The sequence below is a fragment of the Rhineura floridana genome, chromosome 2, assembly GCF_030035675.1.
Source record: "Rhineura floridana isolate rRhiFlo1 chromosome 2, rRhiFlo1.hap2, whole genome shotgun sequence".
In the NCBI taxonomy this organism is placed as follows: Eukaryota; Metazoa; Chordata; class Lepidosauria; order Squamata; family Rhineuridae; genus Rhineura; species Rhineura floridana.
Window position 1 is genome coordinate 157,442,153 of NC_084481.1, and position 22,243 is coordinate 157,464,395.

Consider the following 22,243-nt stretch of genomic DNA (forward strand, 5'->3'; position numbering starts at 1 on the left):
CTGATAATGCATCTTGCTCATCTGGATGGAAGATAAAGAGGGTATGTGAGTATGTGTGGAAACTAGCCTGCTATATAAAGGTAAACATTGCATTCCTTGCTCCACTTATTTTTGCTTCTAGCCCCACCCACCACTGGCACATGGCCCTCGGAAGGTTGCCCAGAAAGAAATGCTGCCTTTGGTCTGAAAAAGTCCTCCTCCCATCTGAATAGACCTTTGGTTAGATCCAGCAGGGCTCTTCTTATGGTGTGCAGGTCATGTGTTTTTGTCTCTTAATTGTTCCTTTCCCCCCCATGTGTCTTGATGTTCTTATAATCCAAGCCGTGCTGCATTATTTCATAATAGGAGTTTCAACTATTTTTACCAAGGTAGAAAGGGCTGCAAACAATCGCAATAAAAAGCAGTACTTCTGATATTATGATGGCTGACTCAAAGATTATCTAACATTGATAGACATTGTTGATAGTGTCTCCCCCACCCCGAACAAACAGCTGAGTAACTCTTAACTCTATCCTCAAAGCTTGGAGAAATGTTTGATAATTTTTTTTCTCTAGTGACATGATGTATTAACAGCAAGAACCGCTGGGAGGAGCCAGTACACCACACTGGCTTTTATTCCTGGCACAGTCCCTAACGGGTGGGCTGTGGTGATGTTTCTAGATTCAGAGGATGCCTCTGTTGTGTTTTATATTATCTAGTTATACTTTGCATTTTTATGCTCCTGGAAGATTTGCTTGTAATAGAAAGTGGGTTTTGTTTTGTTCTGTTCTTCATTTACTCTTGTGTCACTGAAAAACTCCATATTTCATTGTTCTAGAGTAGGAAGGTTTTACTAGTAAATTTATTTGGGGGCAAACGAGGAATGAGGGTTATATTTATGCATTATTCCCACTTCATCTTATTTTTTCTAGATACCTTTGAATATTAATCCAAAATGTGCAGGCCAAGTTATATATATTTCAGGATATCTTTAAATTTCTGTTTCTTTTTTTAGTGTTTCTTTGCTTGATCAAGATTTTAGTTTTCCCAGGTTACTTGTTAGGTTTGCATAATAGAAAAAAAAATTACAGATTTTTTTTTAAAAAGGATATCCATGAACACTGGAATGCTTTATGGAGAATGCTACAATATGCAAACACACACATGATCGCTCAGCAGACAATGGCCACTTTGTGTAAAGTTTCATTGAGTTTGTGACACAGCTCACCGCACCCTGGTTGCAGTGTTTCCGTTTTTATTTGCAAGTTCAGACACAATCCAACCAAAGTTAAGGAATTACAGGTGTCAATGATTTCAATGGGAGAGAATTTCAGAGCAATTCTATACTTCAGTTATACCAACTCAGGGGCCATAAGTTGCTTCCCAACTCCATGACATATTCCAGGGGTAGGGAACTGAATCTTGCGAGATCCTTAGTTCCCTCACCTCTTAGGGGTCATGTTTGACAGGTGGTTGGGGCTTTCCACCTGTCAGTCATCTGACATCACAATAATATTTTGACTGCACAGTTTAAAATCAAACCATATGGGCAAAGGCATAGTGTTTTGTAGGCACTGAGAATCAGTAGCTTTGCAAGCAAAGCCATGCAATCCCCCTTTCGACCCAGTTGTGTCTTTGCTTGCCCTACTCCTGATGTGTGTATTTGTTGTTGTTACGTGCCTTCAAGTCTGTCATGAACCACCCTGTTCAGATCTTGTAAGTTCAGGTCTGTGGCTTCCTTATGGAATCAATCCATCTCTTGTTTGGCCTTCCCCTTTTCCTACTTCCTTCTGTTTTTCCCAGCATTATTGTCTTCTCTAGTGAATCATGTCTTCTCATTATGTGTCCAAAGTATGATAACCTCAGTTTCATCATTTTAGTTTCTAGTGACAGTTCTGGTTTAATTTGTTCTAACACCCAATTATTTGTCTTTTTCGCAGTCCATGGTATGCACAAAGCTCTCCTCCAACACCACATTTCAAATGAGTTGATTTTTCACTTACCCACTTTTTTCACTGTCCAACTTTCACATCCATACATAGAGATCGGGAATACCGTGGTCTGAATGATCCTGACTTTGGTGTTCAGTGATATATGCGTGTATATATGACATATATAACCTGCTGGCTGTAAGGGCCTGCTTCACCAGTGCATTCCCTGTAGGAAACATGCTGGCAAAGCAGCTTCCATCAGGATTGAACACAGCCCAGTGACACCAGCTAATGGACAGATGGGTGTGGTTTGAGGGAAATGGTCTTGTGGGCCAACTTGGTAGGCCAAGATTGGCCTGTGGACTGGAGGTTCCCCACCCCTGGTATAGCTCATTGAGTAAAGGTTGAAGAGAATTGTACTGAGGACATGTTCCTGTTTCACACTTGTTTCTCTGCCCCTTACAAGTCAGTGGCGGAGAACCTGTGGCCTTCCAGACGTTGCTGAACTACAGCTCCCATCATCCCTGATCTTTGGCCGTGCTGGCTGGAGCTGATGGGAGTTGGACTCCAACAACATTGGAAAGTCACAGGTTCCCCATCCTTATTATAAGTCATATATGCAAATAAAAAAGATGGGTGCACGTCTCCCTTCACCCCCATATCTATTTGGCAATACTTACTGGTTGCCTCTTATCTACTCTTCTTTTTCCTTACAAACTATTTAGTGGTGGTTATTTTTCTCAAAGCATTGCTGATCCAATTAAAAAATTCTCTGCACAGAATAAATTTTGGATTTTGTCACAAGAGGGAACATCACATCTCGGTGCAACATGGGACACCACCACCACCCAGAGAGAAAGAGAGAAATTATTGCTGGTTGTATTAATCAGCACATAGGCTGCCCAAAGTGTGGCTCACTGGGGCTGGCTGTTCTGTGGCCCCTGCTGTTTTCTTTCAGTTTAGAATGGGTGATCTATGTGCCTCAGTAGCTACAACATATGCACACTGCTCTTAACTTCCAAGTGTTTATTGCGGGATGGTTCCTTGAATCATTGTATTTAGTTTCTAAATAATACAAGCACTGTCCCTAAGAGGTTTCACTACAGCTGTTGTTAAATGTCATGCCATGGCAGGAACAAAATGTCCAAGAGGACACGGTATCCTGGGTTACATTAAGATTGGAAGCAAGTCCCTAGTAGCATCTGGCTGCTCACTGTTTGAATCAAGATGCAGGATTAGGTAGATTGATGGCCCTTCTTTCAGAAAGGGGTGAGGATGGCAGATTCCTGAGCTCTCCTTTGTGGACTGAGGTAGCAGATCTGATGCTACTTGATGTTCTCATGGTAACTAAAAGCTCCATTGCAGAAGACTCCTGCCGTTTCATCTGCCTCTTAAGGCACCCCATTGCAGAAGGCAGAGGGAAGAGACAAGCCTCACAGGGCTATCTATGTGTAGAACACAGAAGATAGCGGGGGGGGGGGAAGCATCCCAAGAGAGGTGGTTTTATCCAGATGCATCTTATCTGGTCATATCCTCAGGCTGCAAAGGAGACTGTTTTGTAACCCTTTTCACAGGAGGAGAATAGAGCTTCCTTTAGGGCCTTAGTAGAACAAAGGTGGGCCTCTGCATAAAGAAACCAGCAGATACAAAATGCTTTCTAAATTGAATACTGTGAAGTAGTCTCTTTTGGTACCATCTGGACTTTCAGAGAGGATTTCTGTCAGTCTTGATGCCTTGCCCAAATCTGGGAGAGGCCTAGGTTACTGCGAGATGAAAGCAAAGGTCTCCAGGATCCTTGACATCTGGTTTGGATTAGCAAGGTAACCACAACATCCTGTGAGAAGGCCCTGGTGTAATAACTGGATTTGCTCCTGCAGTCCAAAATATGAATACCTGGGGAGAGTCTGCCATCTTTTCCTTTTTCCGAAAGTTGAATGGAAAGTCATTTGAATTTTAGTAGCAGAAGGGAGCAGGAAGAAATGACACTGCACAGCTCACAGCAGAATAACTTTCCAGGGGTTTGTCTCTTGTCCTCCTTGGTGAGTCAGCCCATCGTGCTGTCCCATTTCTAGAGGGAAATGGAATGTGGTGCAAGCATTACAAGGCTGGTTATCGTCCCTAAATCCTCTGCGGATCCCTCAAAGGCCTTGTAATTCCTGTTGGTATCCCTGATTTTCTGGCAACACAGAGCAGCTCTGGTGGATGCTTCCTGATCCTCTCCCCTGGTTTTCTGCGAAGGCAGCAGAAATGTGAGAATTGCTGGCGTTTGGAATGTTTGTCTTCCATGCATAGGACAGGAAAGGCTTCCTGCAGGTGACTGTTCCCTGGCCCTGAATGCTTTAGTGAAGCACAAGGCAGCTCACATTGTCAGCTCAGCTGGACCTTTTTATTTGTCTGCCTTGCTGGATGATTTGGACTGTATTGAAAGATTTCTGAGCTTCAGCCCAATCTTTGCTTCCTCCTACTGGATCTCCTTTCTCCCTGGATCTTCTACTAAGGCAGGTTCTGGTCCAGATCAAACATTGCAATAAGTTTCCATAGCAATGTTCACTTCCCATTCAGCAATGGTAGGGAACTTTGAGCCCAGGGCCCAAATGTGGCCCTCCAGGCGTTTCTGCCTGGTCCTCATGACTCTCACTAGGTCACACCCATCCCCATGCCACACCACTGTCCCTGCTCTATGCCCTTTTCGAGTACTTTTGCTTGGCTGAAATGTGTCTGGGATAATTCCTCTTGCTTGCTTGAATGGAAAGATGTGTGCATGCGGGGGTATAGATACCTCTGACTTTAGTGTGGCTGGGATGTAAGGTTCACATCCAGTGCCCCACCCACCTTTGCCTCCGGCCTTGCCCACTACTGGCATAGGGTCCTCAGAAGTTTCTCCATCAGGTAGCTTGGCTCTTGGGCCAAAAGAGATTCCCCACCCCAGCCATTCAGGAAAAGATGGCTTCTGAAAGCATGAACAACAATAAGGTACAGGTGTTTATCTTTGAAGCCCAGCAAGTGGGTAGACACATCTCCCAGTATGAAATCTACCATAAACAGGTGCAAGAGTTTGATCTGAAAATGGGAATATGAGGACTTTGGGCAGGAAATGGGAGCATTGCCAAAAGCAGTGGAGAGGAAAAGAAGGGATGGGAGGATGATCTCCTTAAACTTGTAAACTTGGATCCAAGGAAGGAAAATGCAGTACCCAGCAAGGAAAGACGAGTGCTTGGGAATTGGTCATGGGTCTTAGATGGTGTGTGTGTGAAGAGAAATGCTATGATTCATTGGGCATTTGTTTAGTCATCTAGTAATAACAAGAACCGGGAAGCTGAAAAAGTATCCAAATGCCAACACATTTTACTGGTCTCTGATGCAGCTGCTCAGACAAAGGATCATATAGTGAAGAGGGAGCCACAAAAAAACCTCTGTATCCAGATACCTGCTAGGACAGGCCATTTGATTGCAACAGAGGGGGTGTCCAGAATACAGTCTGGCATGAAATACATGTATAAATGAAGAAGCTGGGTGATGTGCAGTGTGTTCAGAAGCAGAAAAGGAATCTTTGTACTAGGAGGATTATTTAGTGGGGAATCTATTCATTAAAGTGCTTAAATGTAAAATGCTGTACAGTCTATTATATGTTGACATCCTGCCAAAATTAGTTCACACTCCAACAGAGGGACAAGACACAAGAATTGGGGAAAAGCAAGGATAATGAGATCAAGCAAATGCACCAAATTCAGGGAAACTTTGCTGGCAGTAGGTTTAGATTTAGTTGGTTTTTTAATTATATCATGGAAGGGATTTATCTAATTTTGAATATTTGTATCCAGTTCTTTAGCTGGCATGCTCCCAGAGGAAGACATACTCTTACACATTTCATTATCAACAATTTGCAATATAATCCTGTCCATATGTACTTAGAAGTAATTCCCATTGTGTCCAGTTGGATGATCCCTCTAGTAAGTGTGTTTAGCACTGCAGCTTTTGATCAAGGTCAAGGTCTCCGAGCACTTTTCCTGTACGCCCACCAGCTTGTGGGCTCCGTAGAGGATTTCCATAGTCCTAAAACAAAAAAAAGACAGGTGCAGAGATGGATATGGTTCCCAGTACGTCAAAGGAAGAAAAAAAATGCGTTGGTGTGTTGCAACAGGAAAAACACGTTCCAAGCAGTTATTTAGAAGGATTCCCACCACCACCACCTTGATGCAGCATTTTCTCAAAATGAATTGAGAACCATATCCATCTGTGCAGTCATCTTTTTTGTCTTTGGTGCATTTTCTATGACAGCGATTAAGCCCCTTTTTTGTGTGTGGATTTCCATAGTCCTCTGTCTTGTATACCTTGTAATTTAACAATATCTGGAGAGTACTCTGTTTGGGAAGTCTGAAATATATGATCTATAGCCCACAATAATATGCATCTGAAGCGTTGACATGCTTGAGATTATTCCTTTGTCTGAAATGGCTAAGAACCTTTACATCCAATGCTAGTTTTACTGATATATACCACTGATAATAATGGGGAAGGGTCATGGTTCAGTGGTAGAACAGTTGCCACCTTTGCAGAAGGTCCTCGGTTCAATCCCTGGCATATCTGGGTAGGGCTGGGAATGTCCCCTGTCTGAAATGCGGAGGGTTGCTACTAGTCAGTGTAGGCAATACTGAGCTAGATAGACCAATGGTCTGATTCAACACAAGGCAGTTCCCTGTGTTCTGCGTGTCCATAATTCTGAATCGTTGGAAAGCTCTGTTTCCCTTTCTATGCCTGAGAGCCAGTGTTCAGGCAAAGGTATGTGGTTCAGACCTCAGATTGTACTATTTCAGAACACAGGCAAGAAATCCCATATTTGAAATCAGAAGCTCCTTCATATAGGAAAACCAGCACATCAGGGAGGAAGCTAAGATAGAGCTGTCTCTGATAATGATAACCTTTATTTAATATGCAGTGGATTTGTTTTGTTGTGGATAACCATTCAAATAAGTGACCCTTCCTTCACCTGTATTCTGGTCTCAGGAAGGCTATAACACTTTCTTTATTTGAATTAAATCTGGGTTTGCCTATCAGCATGTGATGAGCCTCATTGAAGAATGTAGACAGTAGGTTTGATCAAGACTAACAATGCAATCCTTTATATGTCTACTCATTAGTAAATCCCATTGACTTCAGTGGGACTCACTCTCAAGCGTGTATATGAGTGCAGTTGGGAAGTTAGGTTTTTTTTTTTTTTTTTTATAATTTTTATTCAGATTTTCATAAAACATACAAGACAAAATCATAAAACATTCAAAGACAAAAAACAAAATCAAAAATAGTTAAACAAAAAGAAAAAAAGAAAAAAAAAACAAAAATAAAAAATAAAGAGTAAAATATTGACTTCCCATTTGTCAAAGATCAAATCAGTTATAAGTCTATAATATATAACAATCCTGTCTCTTAAGTCATATTATAAAATCACTTTCCTCCAGTAGTTATCTTACTTAATCATCAAATCTCATAAACATTACTTTATTCTTTCCACAAAAAGTCAAAGAGAGGTTTCAATTCTTTAAGAAATATATCTATCAATTTTTTTTTCCAGATAAGCATATCGATTAATCCATCTCATTACTAATTATGATAATCTTGTTGTCATAACCATAGTCAAAATAAACATTTCAATTAATCCATCACATCAGAATCTGTTAGGTTCAGTAATTTCAGTAGCCATTGTTCTATTATCCCTATTAGTTCCATTTTCCATCTTCCATCTTCAGTAGTCTTGTTAAGTCCAGTAATTTCAGTATCCAATCTTCCATTATCAGTATTCCATAATAATCTTGCTGTCAAAGCCATAGTCATATAGTAAGAGTCTGATGGGAATTACCTCTATCCCAAATATTTTCTTGCCATCCATTCTGAATAGGTTGCTGAAATACTGCTGTAAAATCATATCTCTGTTCTTTTTTTCAAAATACACTGGGTCATCTCTTGAAAGTTTTTCCATTGTCACATGGCTGCAGTTAATTCCATAGATTTTCTCTATATTGGGCTCCATCACATCATTCCAGTCCAGAAGATTATCCATGCCATTGATAACTTTATCTCTAGAATCTTCATTAATTTCTTCAGAGATAACATTGAGTTCCAAACAATAGATTTTATTTCTAAAGTCCATAGACTCCAAATCTTGTTCCTGTTCCACGTTTGTTCCAATCTCCGGGATCTCCTCCCTCACAGGGACCCCTGTTCCAGTCTCCAGGGTCTCCTCTCTCACAGGGACCCCTGTTCCAGTCTCCAGGGTCTCCTCTCTCACAAGGACCCCTATGTCTTTAATCTCCTGTGTCTCCAAACAATAAATTTTGTTTCTAAAGTCCATAGACTCCAAATCTTTTTCCTGTTCCACGTTTGTTCCAATCTCCGGGGTCTCCTCTCTCACAGGGACCCCTTCCAGGGTCACCTCTCTCACAGGGACCCCTATATCTTTAATCTCCTGCTTCATTTTACTCAATTCAATTTTCAGCTCCTTACAACCCTGTCGCAGGTTTTGTTTCGTTATCTCAATCTCATCCATTATTTTCTGAAACATAGTTATTTCCAGCTTCTCAGCCACTTTCTTAATTGCCATTTTAAAAGAAAAATATAGGAAAACCACTTCTTATTTCAGCAACAATTGGGTTAATACTCCAAACTTGGTGACATCACAGTATAAACAGAGCAGACAGCCTTATCTCTCCATGCTTAAGTAAACAAAATGCAGTTCCCAGGATCGAAACAATTAATGGCGGTCGTCAGAAAACAGATTCGTCAAAATAAAATAGACCAAAAAGAGAGTAGTCTCAGACAATATAATATTCTTCAAAATAAAAATCTGGAATAGAAATCCCTCTTCTGTGTATATCTTTAGAATGCAAATCCAGGACAGCTTTTTGCAACAAAAACAGAGATAAGCTATTAATTAGTGAGTAGCAGAGAGAAGTTATGGCTCCCCAGTGAGATGTCAAAAACCGATCAATCTGGCAAATCTCTTTTAAACAGCAACAATTTAAGTCAAGTAAAAGAAAAATATAGAAAGAAGGGTGCTTGCCTGTTAGTGCGTTCTCTCTTAGAAGATAAGATGAACGTTCGCTTTTCCAGATAGAGCTTGTTGTTAAAAATCCGTCCCACCTTCGTCGGCTGGACCTCGTCCCATAAATTAATGAGATCTGGTCGTCCCAACAAAAATAGGCTTTGAGGTTAATCTCTTCGTTTCTCCCTACCCGGGAGAAGTTTAATCAGTCAAAAAAAGAAAAAATCTGACTGATATATCTGAATAAGCTTCTTTTGAGGCAGGAGCCCGTCTCAAAAGCAGGCACAGGCTAAGTCACCCTTCCCGGAAGTCGGGAAGTTAGGTTTTGACCCATTAAAATCAATGAAACTTAAGACAGGAATAACATGTCCCATTGATTTCAGTGAGACTAAAGCATGTCTAACTTGGCTGGATGCAGTCTATAACGTCTGAAGTACAATTGTTGGGGCTTATTGTTTGTTTATTTTTGCCTAATTTTTAACATTAGCTTATTCAGCATATTTCAACTAGTTCTTTTTCCTTTTCGTTGAATTGCCATGTGTAGTTCATTTGAACTCTTTCTCAATACAGGAACCAACAAAAGGGCAGTATCCATCAAAATCCCTGAAAGCCATGGGCAACGGTCGGCCAGCAACTGGTATCAGTGAAGCTGTTTCACCTGCTGACCCGACTACAGCACAAGCGAAAGCAGTATGTGTACCAGCAAGGGGTAGCTAGTGCCTTGTCCAGTGCCACTAATAAAGCCATCAGGGCTGAACTTAGGGCTGAAGTCTAGGGCCCCACTCAGCAAAATGAGCAAGAAGGCCCTGAACACAGCACAGTCGGCTTACCAAATTTTGAAGCGAGTGAAGTAATGCACATTACCATCAAAATATGTTGTCGTCCCCGCACACACATACAATCAATTGTAGCTTGGAAAAGTTACTTTTTTGAACTACAACTCCCATCAGCCCCAGCCAGCATGGCCACTGGATTGGGCTGATGGGAGTTGTAGTTCAAAAAAAGTAAGTCTAGAGTCTAAAATTATCAAACTGAACTATTGGAGTGGAGTTGATGGTGCAGGGATGGGGAGCCTCAGGCCCAGGGACCAAATGCAGCGCTCAGGCCTCTCCCTAGGCCACATCCACTCTCCCCAGGTGACATCTCTCATTGGTCCTGCTTTGCACACTCATTTTTGCCTGGCTAGAATATGTTCTTGAACTATAATAATGCTTCTTGCATGCCTCGATGCAGGACAGAAAGGAGTGTGTGAAACTAGCCTACTGTACAAAGGTAAAATTTATGTTCATTGCTCCGCCCACTTTTGCCTTTGCCCTGCCCACCACTGGAATGTACCCCCCCAACCCAATGAAGCCAAGAAGGAAATGCTGCCCTCAGGCTTGAAAAGTTTCCCCATCCCTGATGTACAGCTCGGGACCTTAGCTACTGTCCAGCTCATTGTTCATGGTGCCAATTGCAGAATCTGACTTCCATCATGGTATCCTGAAGATAAGCTTTAAAGATGGAGAGCGGCATCCACTAACTATTCTGAATCTGATGGAAGAAGAAAGTCTGGGAAGGGTTTACACTGCTCATGGTATGGAGCTAAAAGAAAGTCAAGGTATAGGAGGAGTTTAAAGCAGACAGTAAGTTTAGTTCTCAGGAATAAGCAAAGCTAGCTCTTTGTGGAAAAACCTAGAAACACAAACGTTTGGTGTGGGAGGACATGGGTGTTAGGGTGAGAGAATGATGAGATGGAACAGTGGATTTCCCTTGTCCTACTGTAGGTGGAACTCATCCAAGCTGAGCATCAGTATAGCCTGAGTGAAGCTATGGATACCAGAATAAAATCTTTTGCCCCCCCTGGGCCAGTGCAGGGGACTGAACGGGAGCAGGACGCAGCCCAGCGCCGCCTGTCCTATTACCAGCAGGAGCTGTGGAGTGTGCTGGAGAGCCTTCGGGAGCAGTATCTCCTCCAGAAGGACGCAGAGCAGACGTTGAGATCCCAGTTCAGTGGTAAGCCAGGGATTGGGGAGTTGTAAGCATTGTCAAAATGGCTGTCCATGCCAGAGCGCATTATAATATGACCACTGTAATTCCCAGATCTTTCAGGTAAGAACCAGCTTCAGCTTTGGTTAGGATTACCTGCTCCCAGTATTTTAATGGCCACTTGTGCTCTGTAAGCAGGTGCTAGGTTGCTAGCCTCTCCCTAATTAACAATTTCCCCTACCTTCCCAAGTAGCTGAGTACCTTAAGTACTTGCTTCTCTATTTTTTTGTACCCTGTTTCCTCCCATGAGAAGAGGATGTTGAATCTGCTCTCAGCCCCCAATCTGAACTAGGCAAAGTCACTTGTTCTTTGCAGCACCACCCCAAACTAACTTACTGTCCAACCCTTGCTTGAGGAATCCTCTTTGCTTCTGCAGATGTGCAGCTCAGTTTGCAATGCGAGGGAGCCCAGTGCGAGAGCTACCCACCTGCCACCCGCAACTTTGCAGTCTCACTACATTTGTTCTCAGCCAAGGCCTACGAATTCATGAAGAGGACTTTCCAACTCCCAGAGCCCACCACCTTACGCACGTAAGCCATTCTTACTTGTATCTTATGTCCTTTGTATTATCTTGGGCACAAGCAGAAAACATAAAGCAATCATTCACACATATATATATATGCATTATATATGCATTCTAGCTTGCTAAAGAAATTGCTTTTCCTGTTTGGCACCTTAAGATGACAGTAAAGAAGTAGGAAGAAAATGCCCCCAAATGTGATTTTGTCATGTCGGAACATCTCATGCACAAAATGACAGGAGCTCCTGAATTTAGTCTGGAAGCTTCCTGTGTCAGATTTGCCACTGACATGACACCTCTAGGGCCATGTTCTGAAGGACCTTCGCTCAGTGATAGCCTTGCATGCAGCAGGTGCCAGGTTCAATCCCTGGCATCTCCTGTTGGACCCGGACAAGCTCTTGCCTGAAACCCTGGAGAGTTGCTGCTAGTCAGAGTACACAATTCTGAGCAGACTCGATACGAGGTAGCTTCCTATGGTTCCCAATGAGGGGAAAGTAATTTCATCTGTGGCCCTGCGCCCTAAAACAATAGAAGAGGATGCAGGGTTTGCTATTACTAGGTTAATAGACTGCTTTTCAGGCAGTATACCTATCAATAGTGTTTTACAACCACAGTTGAAACATTCTGAACAAGTTACAATCATGCTACACAGTTAAGATCCACATCAAACAATCCACTAATGCAAAGTGTAAAGGAGAAAAAGACCAGCCAAAGGTCTGGGTGAAAAGATATGTTTTTAATTGGCTGTGAAAACTCATACTGTAAACCGCCGAGAGAGCTTCGGCTATGGGGCGGTATATAAATACAATAAATAAATAAATAAGGGTAGCTACAGATCTTATCTGGAAGGGAGCTTCATAGTCAGGGGGCCTGTATCAAGAATGCCTTCACTTGGGTTGCCACAAGCCAAATTCCAGGCAAATGTAACAATCCTTCAGGGCGGGGAGAAGGAACGCTCAGCTCCTCTGTTCCGAAAGGAAGAAGCCAAATCTGAAAATGAGACCTTGTTTTTTCAGAGAAGGTTCAGAAGTCTTTTCAGACCACCTGGGAAAGATTTGATGAAACATACAACTATGAGTAAAAGGAGGAAACTGTCAAACTATGAGGATATGCCTGTTGGTAACCCAGGATTTAGGACTGGATGTCTGAGGCAAAAAAGGGGTTTGACATCCTGGAAGAGAGAGAAACGGAGAAACAGACTCCTGTGGCACCTTGAAGACACCTGCTGCATTTTATAAGCAGTAGCCTAGGCTACAATCCTAACTCTTCTTACCTGGGAGTAAGCCCCACTGAATTCAGTAGGACTTATTTTTTTAGTAGATGTGGGTAGAATTGTGCTGTTAACATCATCAGATGCAACTGATGAAGAAGGCTCTGACATATGAAAACATGCTGGGGGAAATGGTTAATCTTTCATGGTTACTGAAATTGATCCTTGAAAGATCAAGTATTTTACTAGCCTGTTCTCTGGTAATTTTGCATGAGTTATTTATTTTTATATCCCACCTTTCCTTCCAAGGAGCTTAAGGTAGCATACTTGGTTCTCCACCCCATCCCCATTTTATCCTCAGAGCAACCCCGTGAAGTAGGCTAAGTGTGAGAGAGATAGTGACTGGTCCAATGTCACCCGGGCAGCTTGGTGGCTAAGGCTGCAATCCACTACACCCTTTGCTTGGGAGTAAGTCCCATTGAACCCATTGGATCTTATTTATTATTATTATTATTATTTATTAAAATTATATACCGCCCGACTAGCGATAGCTCTCTGGGCGGTGAACATAAAATAGTATAAAAATACAATGAATAACAAAATAATATTAAAATACAATCAACAATACAATAAACATTATTAAAATTAGATCAATGTAACTTAAAATGCTTCAGAGAATAGGAAGGTTTTGACCTGGCGCCGGAAGGAAAGCAGAGTCGGCGCCAGGCGTACTTCCTCAGGGAGACTGTTCCATAGTTCGGGGGCCACCACTGAGAAGGCCCTAGATCTTGTCATCACCCTCCGGGCCTCCCTGTGAGTTGGAACCCGGAGGAGGGCCTTCGTAGCAGAACGTAGTGCACGGGCCGGTTCATATCGGAAGAGGCGTTCCTTCTGAGTAGACATGTATTGGATTGCAGCCTAAGTGGGGATTTGATTCTGGGCCTCCTTATTCCTAGTCCAACATTCTAACAGCTACAGTACACTGGTTTGGTATCACAATGTTGTATGGAAACAGTTTGAGGGAGATGACCAATCCCCAGAGGTCTGATAGGAAACAAAAGTAAAGAGGTAAGCAGGAAGACTTTAGTGGGGAGAGAGAGAGAGAGAGAGAGAGAGTCTGTGTTTGTGTGTGTGTCTGTGTGTGTGTGTAAAGAGTGAGAGCGAGAGCCGAGCCTTCAAGATAATATTTTCATCAATTTGAGGTTAAAGTGGGATCAGATTTATTAGCAATCTGGTGAAGAAAAGGAAGCAGAGAAATGGAAAATTCACAAGGAAAAGGAAATGTCTGTGCTGGTTGATAAAGCTAGACTATGGAGTTGGAAGCAACAGTGCAAGCCTGTAAATATATACTCAAAAGTATGTCCCACTCTCTCAGTGAAACTTATTCCGTCCTAGGCAAGTTTGTGTAGGATTGCAGCCTAAGATAATTAGTCCGAATGGTTGGCCTTCTCCCATCCAAGCACTCAGTGGCACCCCCAAAAAGCAGCAGCTAGAAATGCAAGAGTTTAAAACCTTGTGTTTCTGTGCACACATGTAGGATGGGTAGGTGTGTGACTAGAGCATTTCCAATGCTGATGTACAGAGCCCAAGAGTGGGGAAAACAGCTTTGGTCTATGGAAGCATCAAGATATGGCAAAAGGTGTTATGTCACAGAAGCATACTGACAGGTATTCTGAGGGAGAAATCAGGGATATTCTGTTGTTGGCCAATACTAATTGCTGTCTTGGGGGCAGCCAGCTCATCATCTTCTCATCTAGTATAGTCCTTTGCGCTGAAGCAAGATTGTGACCAGACTCTCACATTACAGTAGCACTTCCCCAGCTATAGTGAGCTTCACAGTAGGGGTCCTTCCGCAGTAGGCATTTAGTGTGAAATTGCCGTGCTTCATTCACTCACTTTTTATAGGTCAACCACACTAAACACCATCATCCAGTCTTTGTAAAACCCTGTGTTTTCCCTGTGGTTCCTCCACCTTTCCTCACACCTCAAAAAGTTTTGACTTTTTTCAGAAGAGTGGAAGAGTAGTGCAATCACATCAGATGTAGATGCCTTTAGCATTACTCTTTAGCCTTTTTAAAAACAGCAGGATTTTGACATGGAAAGTGATGTTTTGAGAAAGTGAACCTTCATTGTAAGTGTATACATTCATTGTAATTTTGGTGATGGGTGCCATTTTATGATCCTGCTTTTATTTTTTTAATAATCACTAAAACACTTTTCTGGCTATAATTTCATTTAAATAAAAGAGAAGTATAGCATTGTAACATCATAATTATTGAAGTATACTTTTACCCCATTATAGCAGTATGGTGTTATAGCTATATGCCTCTATTTTTTAAAAAAAGAGAGCCAGAAAAGTATTTTAGTGGTAATTAAGAAAAAAAATAAAAATGGGATAAAATGGCACCCTGCACAAGGATTATAATGGTGAGTGGAGTGTCAAATGGGTCCACCTACAGCAGGCATCTAACTCCCACTGGGGTGAACAGAATGTAGTAGGGACGTAGACATGGAAAAAGCACACTGTACGCTACAGTAGGGAAAGTCAATTGCAATTCTGCTGATAACTTACAACAGAGCCACCCATCTGGAAACAGCCCAGGAGTGACTGGCACATTTTGCCAGATGTACTGTTAGGATAAAAGAGAACCACATGAATAATTCAGTATGTGGGCTGCCTCACTTGCTTACAGAGAAGGGGGGAACAGGTTTGCCAGCTCACCTGATGGTATATGGGATTTTTTTTTCTTGATTTCAAATACTGCAAAGAGAACCAGAGTATAAAAGCAGAACTGACATAAGTTTTCCTCCCTATGTGCAGGTATTCTTAGACATGAAAATAACATCTTGCTTTGAATTTTCTTAACTATGAGAGTGAAAGAGCATACTAACTTTGGGCTCTGAGGCTTGGCAGTATAAGAAAGATTTTCATTTGAACTTAATGTGGAGCTGATAGCTTTCTTACCCATGCTTCTTCCATCATAGGTGGCTCTCAAACTTGGATTACAAGCCAGGATTCAGCCAACAAGCCTTCAATGCTTTGGCAGAGAGATCACAAGCAAGAGAGCAAGCCTTTAAGTTATGTTCTCTCCTTATTGGCACAATCCCTCTGGAAAGGAAAATCCACTGTGACCCTTCTACCAGGAGTTTGCACGGTTTAGTGGACTTTGGTGCTGGGAATTATGATGCAGATGAGGTTTTGGCAGCTGGAGAAGCCCTTCTGTTTGTGGCTGTTGGATTTCAAGGTCAGTGGATTCTGCCTCTTGGCTACTTCCTCCTTGCCACCCTTAGAGGTGATATACAGGCCCAGCTCCTGTGCCACTGTATTCTCAAACTGTATGATATTGGCGTGCAGGTAATCTCTGTGACATCTGATGCCACAGCTCCCAATATTGACACAGCCAGGCAGCTGGGAGTGGTGGTGGATGGCCTCTCTGTTAAGTCTACATTTTTCCATCCAGCTACCCCTACGCTGAAAATTGCATACTACTTTGATCCTAGCCATTTAGTGTCACTGATCCACAACGTGCTACAAGCTGACGGCAGCCTCCAGGTAAGTGGCAAGGCTGTCTGCTGGGATTACCTCCTGCATCTGGGGGCTCTGCGGGAAGAAGAAGTAATGCAGGCAGCATCCCAGGCTGGAGCAATCAGCCCGCTGGAACAGCGAGTGTGGGGAAATGGCACCACACAGTTGTTTAGCGAGGGCACGGTTCAGGCCTTGCATTTTGCTGCCCAGCTTGGCCTGCCCCAGTTTCAGGGTCATGAGACAACCAGCTACTTTATTGGGCTGCTGAGTGCAGTTTTTGATGCGTGCAGCAGTTGGAACGTCTATGGGAAAGGTTTCAAGGCACCCCTGTCCCTCACCGGTGTTGACGCCCTCAACAATCTCTGCAACGAGTACGAGAACCTGCTTCGCAAACTTCGCACTGCCACCGGGGAGCTGCTGGGGCTGAGCAGGCATCAGTGGGGTTTTCTTGGCTTTCTGGTGAACCTGCGCAGCTCTCAGTGGCTGGTGCAGACCTATCTACAGGCAGAAGACAAACCCATCGCTTGCTTGCTGTCCTGTTGGTGGAACCTGGACCCTCTGGAGTGGTGCAAGGGAGCCATCCGGCAAGCATGTGGGCACACAGGTATTGGCACTGCATGGACTTTCCAGCGTGCATACAGGCTGGTCTTAAAGAGAGCTCTTTCTGGTCTGGGCCTTGATCCACCAAACCTGCTCGACATATCCTTATGCAGACGAACTAGTCTCCAGTTGCAAGCCTCCTGGCCTTTGGGGCAAGGGCAAATTTGGCAGTTGCACTGGGACGCTCAGCTTCCCCAAGAAACAAATGGCATAGCCCCAGCGTTTCTGGCTGAGTTAGAGGAGGACACAGTCACCTACATTTCCTGTGTTGTTTTGGGGAAGCTGCTACCACTCCTACCCTGTGCTGAATGCCGCGCAGCCCTGTTGTGCCCTTGTGAGGGAGTTCCTACAGGCAGTGCCCTAATCTGTGTGGAGAGCAAGGGAGGAAAGTATCGCCCAGCAAAGTCTGTACGGAGAGTGATCCACAGAGCAAAGCAGGTTGTGGGCCTGTCTTCCTTGTTCCTGAGAGACTCCAGCCACCATGGGTGCTTAGCACAGGAGCTGGCCATCTTGGCAGATGTGAGTGAGGAACCTGGTCTTTTCTCATCACTGGTGAATCACCTCTTTGAGAGCAATGCTCTTGTTTCCAACCATTATGTCACTCTGTTGCAGGAGCTTGTGCGAGCTTTTTTGGCGCTGTGGCTTGAAGTAGTGCAAGGGCCACAATCCATGTCATTGACTGAGGGACATAGCTCTTTGAAGGAGGTGGGTAGCAAGCAGTGCACAGGGGATGCAAACTGCCCCAGCAGGAAATGGCCCCAGCAAATGCTCAGACTCGTGGAATGGTACAAACCTATTTGAAGGAGGTGAAAAGCAGAGTATTGATGTTTACCTGGCCTAGTAAGAGAAGCGGTGGCTATGCACTTGGCCTCTTGATTGGAACAAATGGAGGCAGGGAAGCCCAAGCTGAAGTGACATGCAGAAAGTCCATTCCAGAGCCAACCTTTCAAGTGAAAATGTAACGTGTGTGTGTGTCTTTGAGGAGCATCTTTGCAGGATTTATAGCCTGTGGATATTGCCACCCAGTCAGAGAAAGAAATGGCTTCTTATATTTGGTCCAGAGGTTGCTATGTGGGCATATGAAACAAGCATTTGCTTCTCCTGGAGCAGCCTATTCAAGCTGTATATAGATGGTGAGCTTTTATTGGCTGATCTGGGAAACCTGAATCACTGAGCACAGCTGGAGGGCATGGTTAATCTGCATAATTTACCACCAGAAAATGGGATGAAAGAGCACCCAGAGGGCCCGACTCATAAGTTGAGCTTTGCCTGAAGCACTTGACTAGGCCTCATAGGCTCTCAGTAAACCATAGCACATTCTGTAAGATAACCTTTGGAAATTTCATGTGTGTTTCCAAATGCAGTTTTTGCATTGATTCCGTCACATTTTATTGGAGCTGCTAGAAATAAGCTAGACTCCAGTGAAGTGGAAGAGAAGGTGATTATTGGTGGCAGGGTGGTTGTGGAGTGAGTTCCCCTCCAATGGTTCTTTGTTCTTATAGCTCATACAGCAGCTCCAGGGCAAGAGATCAGGGTTTGTTGTGGAATTTTACATTCTGGGATCTGGCAAAGTAAAATAACCATCATTTTACAGATATGAAAATCATCCAGCTCCATAAACATGTGAGTGGCATGTGAAACTGAATCATTTAATAGATTCTGTGCCTCTTTTCCCGTTTCACTGCTATGAGATTTTTATGAATAGTGGTATATGAACTTTTAAAAACAAAATAAATCTCATTTAGAAATCCAGCTCTACATCACCAGTTTATATGAAAATCCGTGGTCAGGCAATTAAGGGACCATTCAAAGTGTCACACAGTAATGAGTAAGCTTCAGAGTTCTCTAGAACTGTTGAGTAGGCTAGATGTTTAAGCTACAAAATTTCATTTAGTCACTGTCTTAAAATAGAGCATAGGAGGAAATAGACTAACCCTTCAATCCTGTACAGGTCTACTCAGTTCTATTGAGTTCAGTGGAGCTTACTCCAAGGTAAGTGGGTAGAAGACTGCAGCCTTAATTGGATTAGGCTCATGATGTGCTGTGCAGTTTTCAGGGTTATACCTAGGCTTGCTGACCAGTCATTTTTGAAAATCTGACACCCAGCACTTAACATCAGATCTGTCTCTACCCTTAAGTGAAACACACAGGTTCTTCAGGTAAAGATAATGCTAACTGTATTAGTGTAGGTGGTCCTTATTTTGGAATTTTTTTATGGACTCTTACGGCTTTTTCGTGTGTGTTTTGGGGGATACTGAATTAGGAGCAGGATTCTAAAACTAGTCTGAAAGATTCTTCTACCACGAAGTCAGGACATTGCTTTTTGAGAGTTACATTCCTTCTAACCACTGGGTATTCTATCCAATTTGGCTCCTATTTACTCTTTTATTAGTATATTAGTATATTTATTAGTATATTTTATTAGTATACCACCATCCTAAAACTAGCTTTGTCCATATAAAAATAGAATACATGAGAAATTCTAGGAATATTCTGAGTAAACAGTGACATGAAATAGAGAGAACACAAATATAAGGAGAGGACGAGTTAATAGGGTGAAATTGCTGCAAATGACTGGAGAAAACAAAGCCTCTTAAAAGTATACTAAAGTATGAGATTAATCAAAGCATGCCCGTAGGAAATCTGATGCAGCAGCCAAACTGTTGCAAAAATATGGGAGACAAAGCAGCATTATGAGATGATATACTGAAAGTGATAACAAAGCAAGGATTCTGTGATCAGTGATGTTGAAAAAAAATCTGTATGGAGCAAAGTTTTGATAATCTGTAGAACTGTTGTACTTGAAGGCTTGCTTTTATCTGCAGCTAATATTTTTCTAATCCCTTTCACTAACATTATTTTTATTACCTTCTATTTGTCCACCATTAGTCCTATTTGACTTAACTTTGGAAGGCAAAATGGTCAAGTATGTTGTTGGTAATTGCTACAATTCGTCCATAACCAGAAGTTTAAGTTCCTTCTATAGCAGGAAAAATATGCGCCTTTAAACTGCAGATGAGAACTATTGTACTGTTTTAAACACAGTTCCAGTCTGGAATTTCAAGAACCATTGCTCTTTTCTCCAACTAGCTGCACAGATTGGGATTACTCCCTCCTCCACCTCTCTTATTACTAACCACACCCTGGTCTGTAGAAGCAAAGCTGAGGTAGCAGCCCAAATTAGAGCATAGCTCTTGACATTTGATTATAGAGAAGCAAAGTCCATCACCAAGTGGCTGAAACCTTGGGCCAGGTCAGTAAACAGGACAGGAATGACAAAGACTACTTGTTGCAACAGCTGTGCTCCAGATTTCAACACACTTGCACCTGTTGCAAAACTTCAGCCATGAGACTAAGCATGTATGCTACGTAAGACACCAACTAGAGCAAGTGATCTGTGCAACTGCTGGCAAGGTTGCTATGAAGCCAACCCAAAGTGGTCCATTGCTTAATGGTGGTGCTCTATAAAAACAGCTCCGTGGGCCTGTGTGAAGAACTGAGATGAAGGCAGCTCTAACAATCAAACTATTACAAAGCATGAAATGCTGTATCATTCCTCCTGTGGAGTCAGTGCAGCTGCAAACTTCCCTTGAGTGATTCTGAAAGCGACACTAGCACCTCTACTCACAAGTCTCCTGATGCAATCTAGAATATCCTCATGTATAGTTGATGCAGTTCTGTTACCACATGTAGATGCGTATTTCAGTGCTCTCCATCTAATCCATCTCCACATTTAAGAATATTCAGTCATTCTCCAGCTAAACCTACTGGTCACTTATAACAAAGCATGACTAGCCCTGGATTGGGGCCAATGTGTGTTGAAAGGCTTGTCATATAAAAAAGTTCCTATCCATGTTTCAAAGCAGCTGTGGAAGAAGCCACACAGCTTCATTATCAGAATAGCCTCATGTTTGCTACTTTTTCTCCTTTATATTCTTAAGAGACATTGCATGCATCATACCATTTTGTCTCTGCTGTAAAAAGAGGTAGAAAGCTAATTAAGGCAGTAGCGCCCTCCTACATGTACACATTGTCCCATATTTCCATGTCTTTAGTTAATTTGTTTGTGGGCTGGTTGGGGAATTCTTTTTTCCAGAGCAAGCTGATACAAAAATTGTGCTCAGTATTCTTAATAGACATCTACAAGATTTTGCCGCTGGAACAAAAAAGACATACTCAACATAAAGCAAATTGCTACACGTTGAGTATTCCAGCATTGGTTGTTCTTGTCCCACATCGACCTCTCTATGTGGCAAAGTTAGAATGGCAACAGAATACATAGGATGCTACCCTATAAATTTAAATATTAGTAAGGCAACATGCCTTCACTACACCTAATTCTGAAAAGTTGAGCCTCAACGTCAGTAACTATTTTATGGAGCCTTTGACCTTAAATTTATTTATTTATTATTTGATTTATATCCCGCCCTTCCTCCCAGCAGGAGCCCAGGGCAGCAAACAGAAGTGCTAAAAACACATCAAAACATCATAAAAACAGACCCTAAAATACCCTAAATGCTATCAGGTTTAAAATAAATGGCTCAAGTTGTGATGCAATCATTGATTGTAATGTTGTGAATAAAGCACACTGGGACAAGACACACAATTTCTTCTGTCTAATGAGGGTATTCAAACTCTGCTACAGAATGTTGCTGCAACAACAAAACTATCAACTATCTCCAGTTCTACCAACATTACATCCCAATGTAACTCTTTCAGTATAGACTCTGGCTCAAGAAGAAAATAAGTGTGTGGCATAGTCAAATATTTTCCAGTCATGTGTCCCCCCCCCCCATATTAGTTGATTCAGTTAAATGGAATTTACATAATTTTCTCCTCATGAAGTCAGTGTGTGCAAGATCCTGCATTATCTTGCATAAAGAAAGATTTTTCACATGCATACTTCAGGTGTAATGGGAGAAGATCTAAAGCTTCCTTTCACAGCCTGTTGTGTATTTCATGTAAATATGGGAAATGAGCTTATGCAAATTGTTTATCAAGCCAGGATCCAGCTGCATTTCAATATTCTGGTTTTTTAACTAAACATTTAATCTCTTCCCTGTGTACATATGGAGGAAGGGGAGGGTAGTGTGCACTTTCAAGACACATGTATCCAATGACAACCCATGGTTCATGTCATGTCTGATAGGGCCCTATTGTTAAATGTGTCACAGAAAAGTTTATCAGAAAACTGCAAAGCATAACAAGTAGGAAACTCCACTTATTTTTTTAGTAATTTTAACATGGATCATTGGTTGAATAGCATCTATCTTTGTTTATTTTCTTCTTCCTATCCCACGTTTATAATCAAGTTTGAGTAAGAATATAGGCATAACTATTTGCTGCATATGAGGGTTGTAAATACTGTTGCTCACACATTCTGAAGTGCATTTGAAACAACTATAGTTTCTCA

General features: G+C 42.3%; 1 protein-coding gene across 1 annotated transcript in view; it reads left to right on the forward strand.

Annotated features, from left to right (window-relative positions):
• The window catches only part of THAP9 (THAP domain containing 9), a 22,598-nt gene extending 2,596 nt beyond the window's left edge, over positions 1-20,002 (forward strand). Inside the window, 5 exon segments of the mRNA XM_061610923.1 lie at positions 9,517-9,636; positions 10,713-10,941; positions 11,351-11,504; positions 15,690-17,529; positions 17,531-20,002. Coding sequence (XP_061466907.1) covers positions 9,517-9,636; positions 10,713-10,941; positions 11,351-11,504; positions 15,690-17,529; positions 17,531-17,671 — 2,484 coding nt within the window. The 3' untranslated portion in view covers positions 17,672-20,002.
• Positions 20,003-22,243: the final 2,241 nt, after the last annotated feature.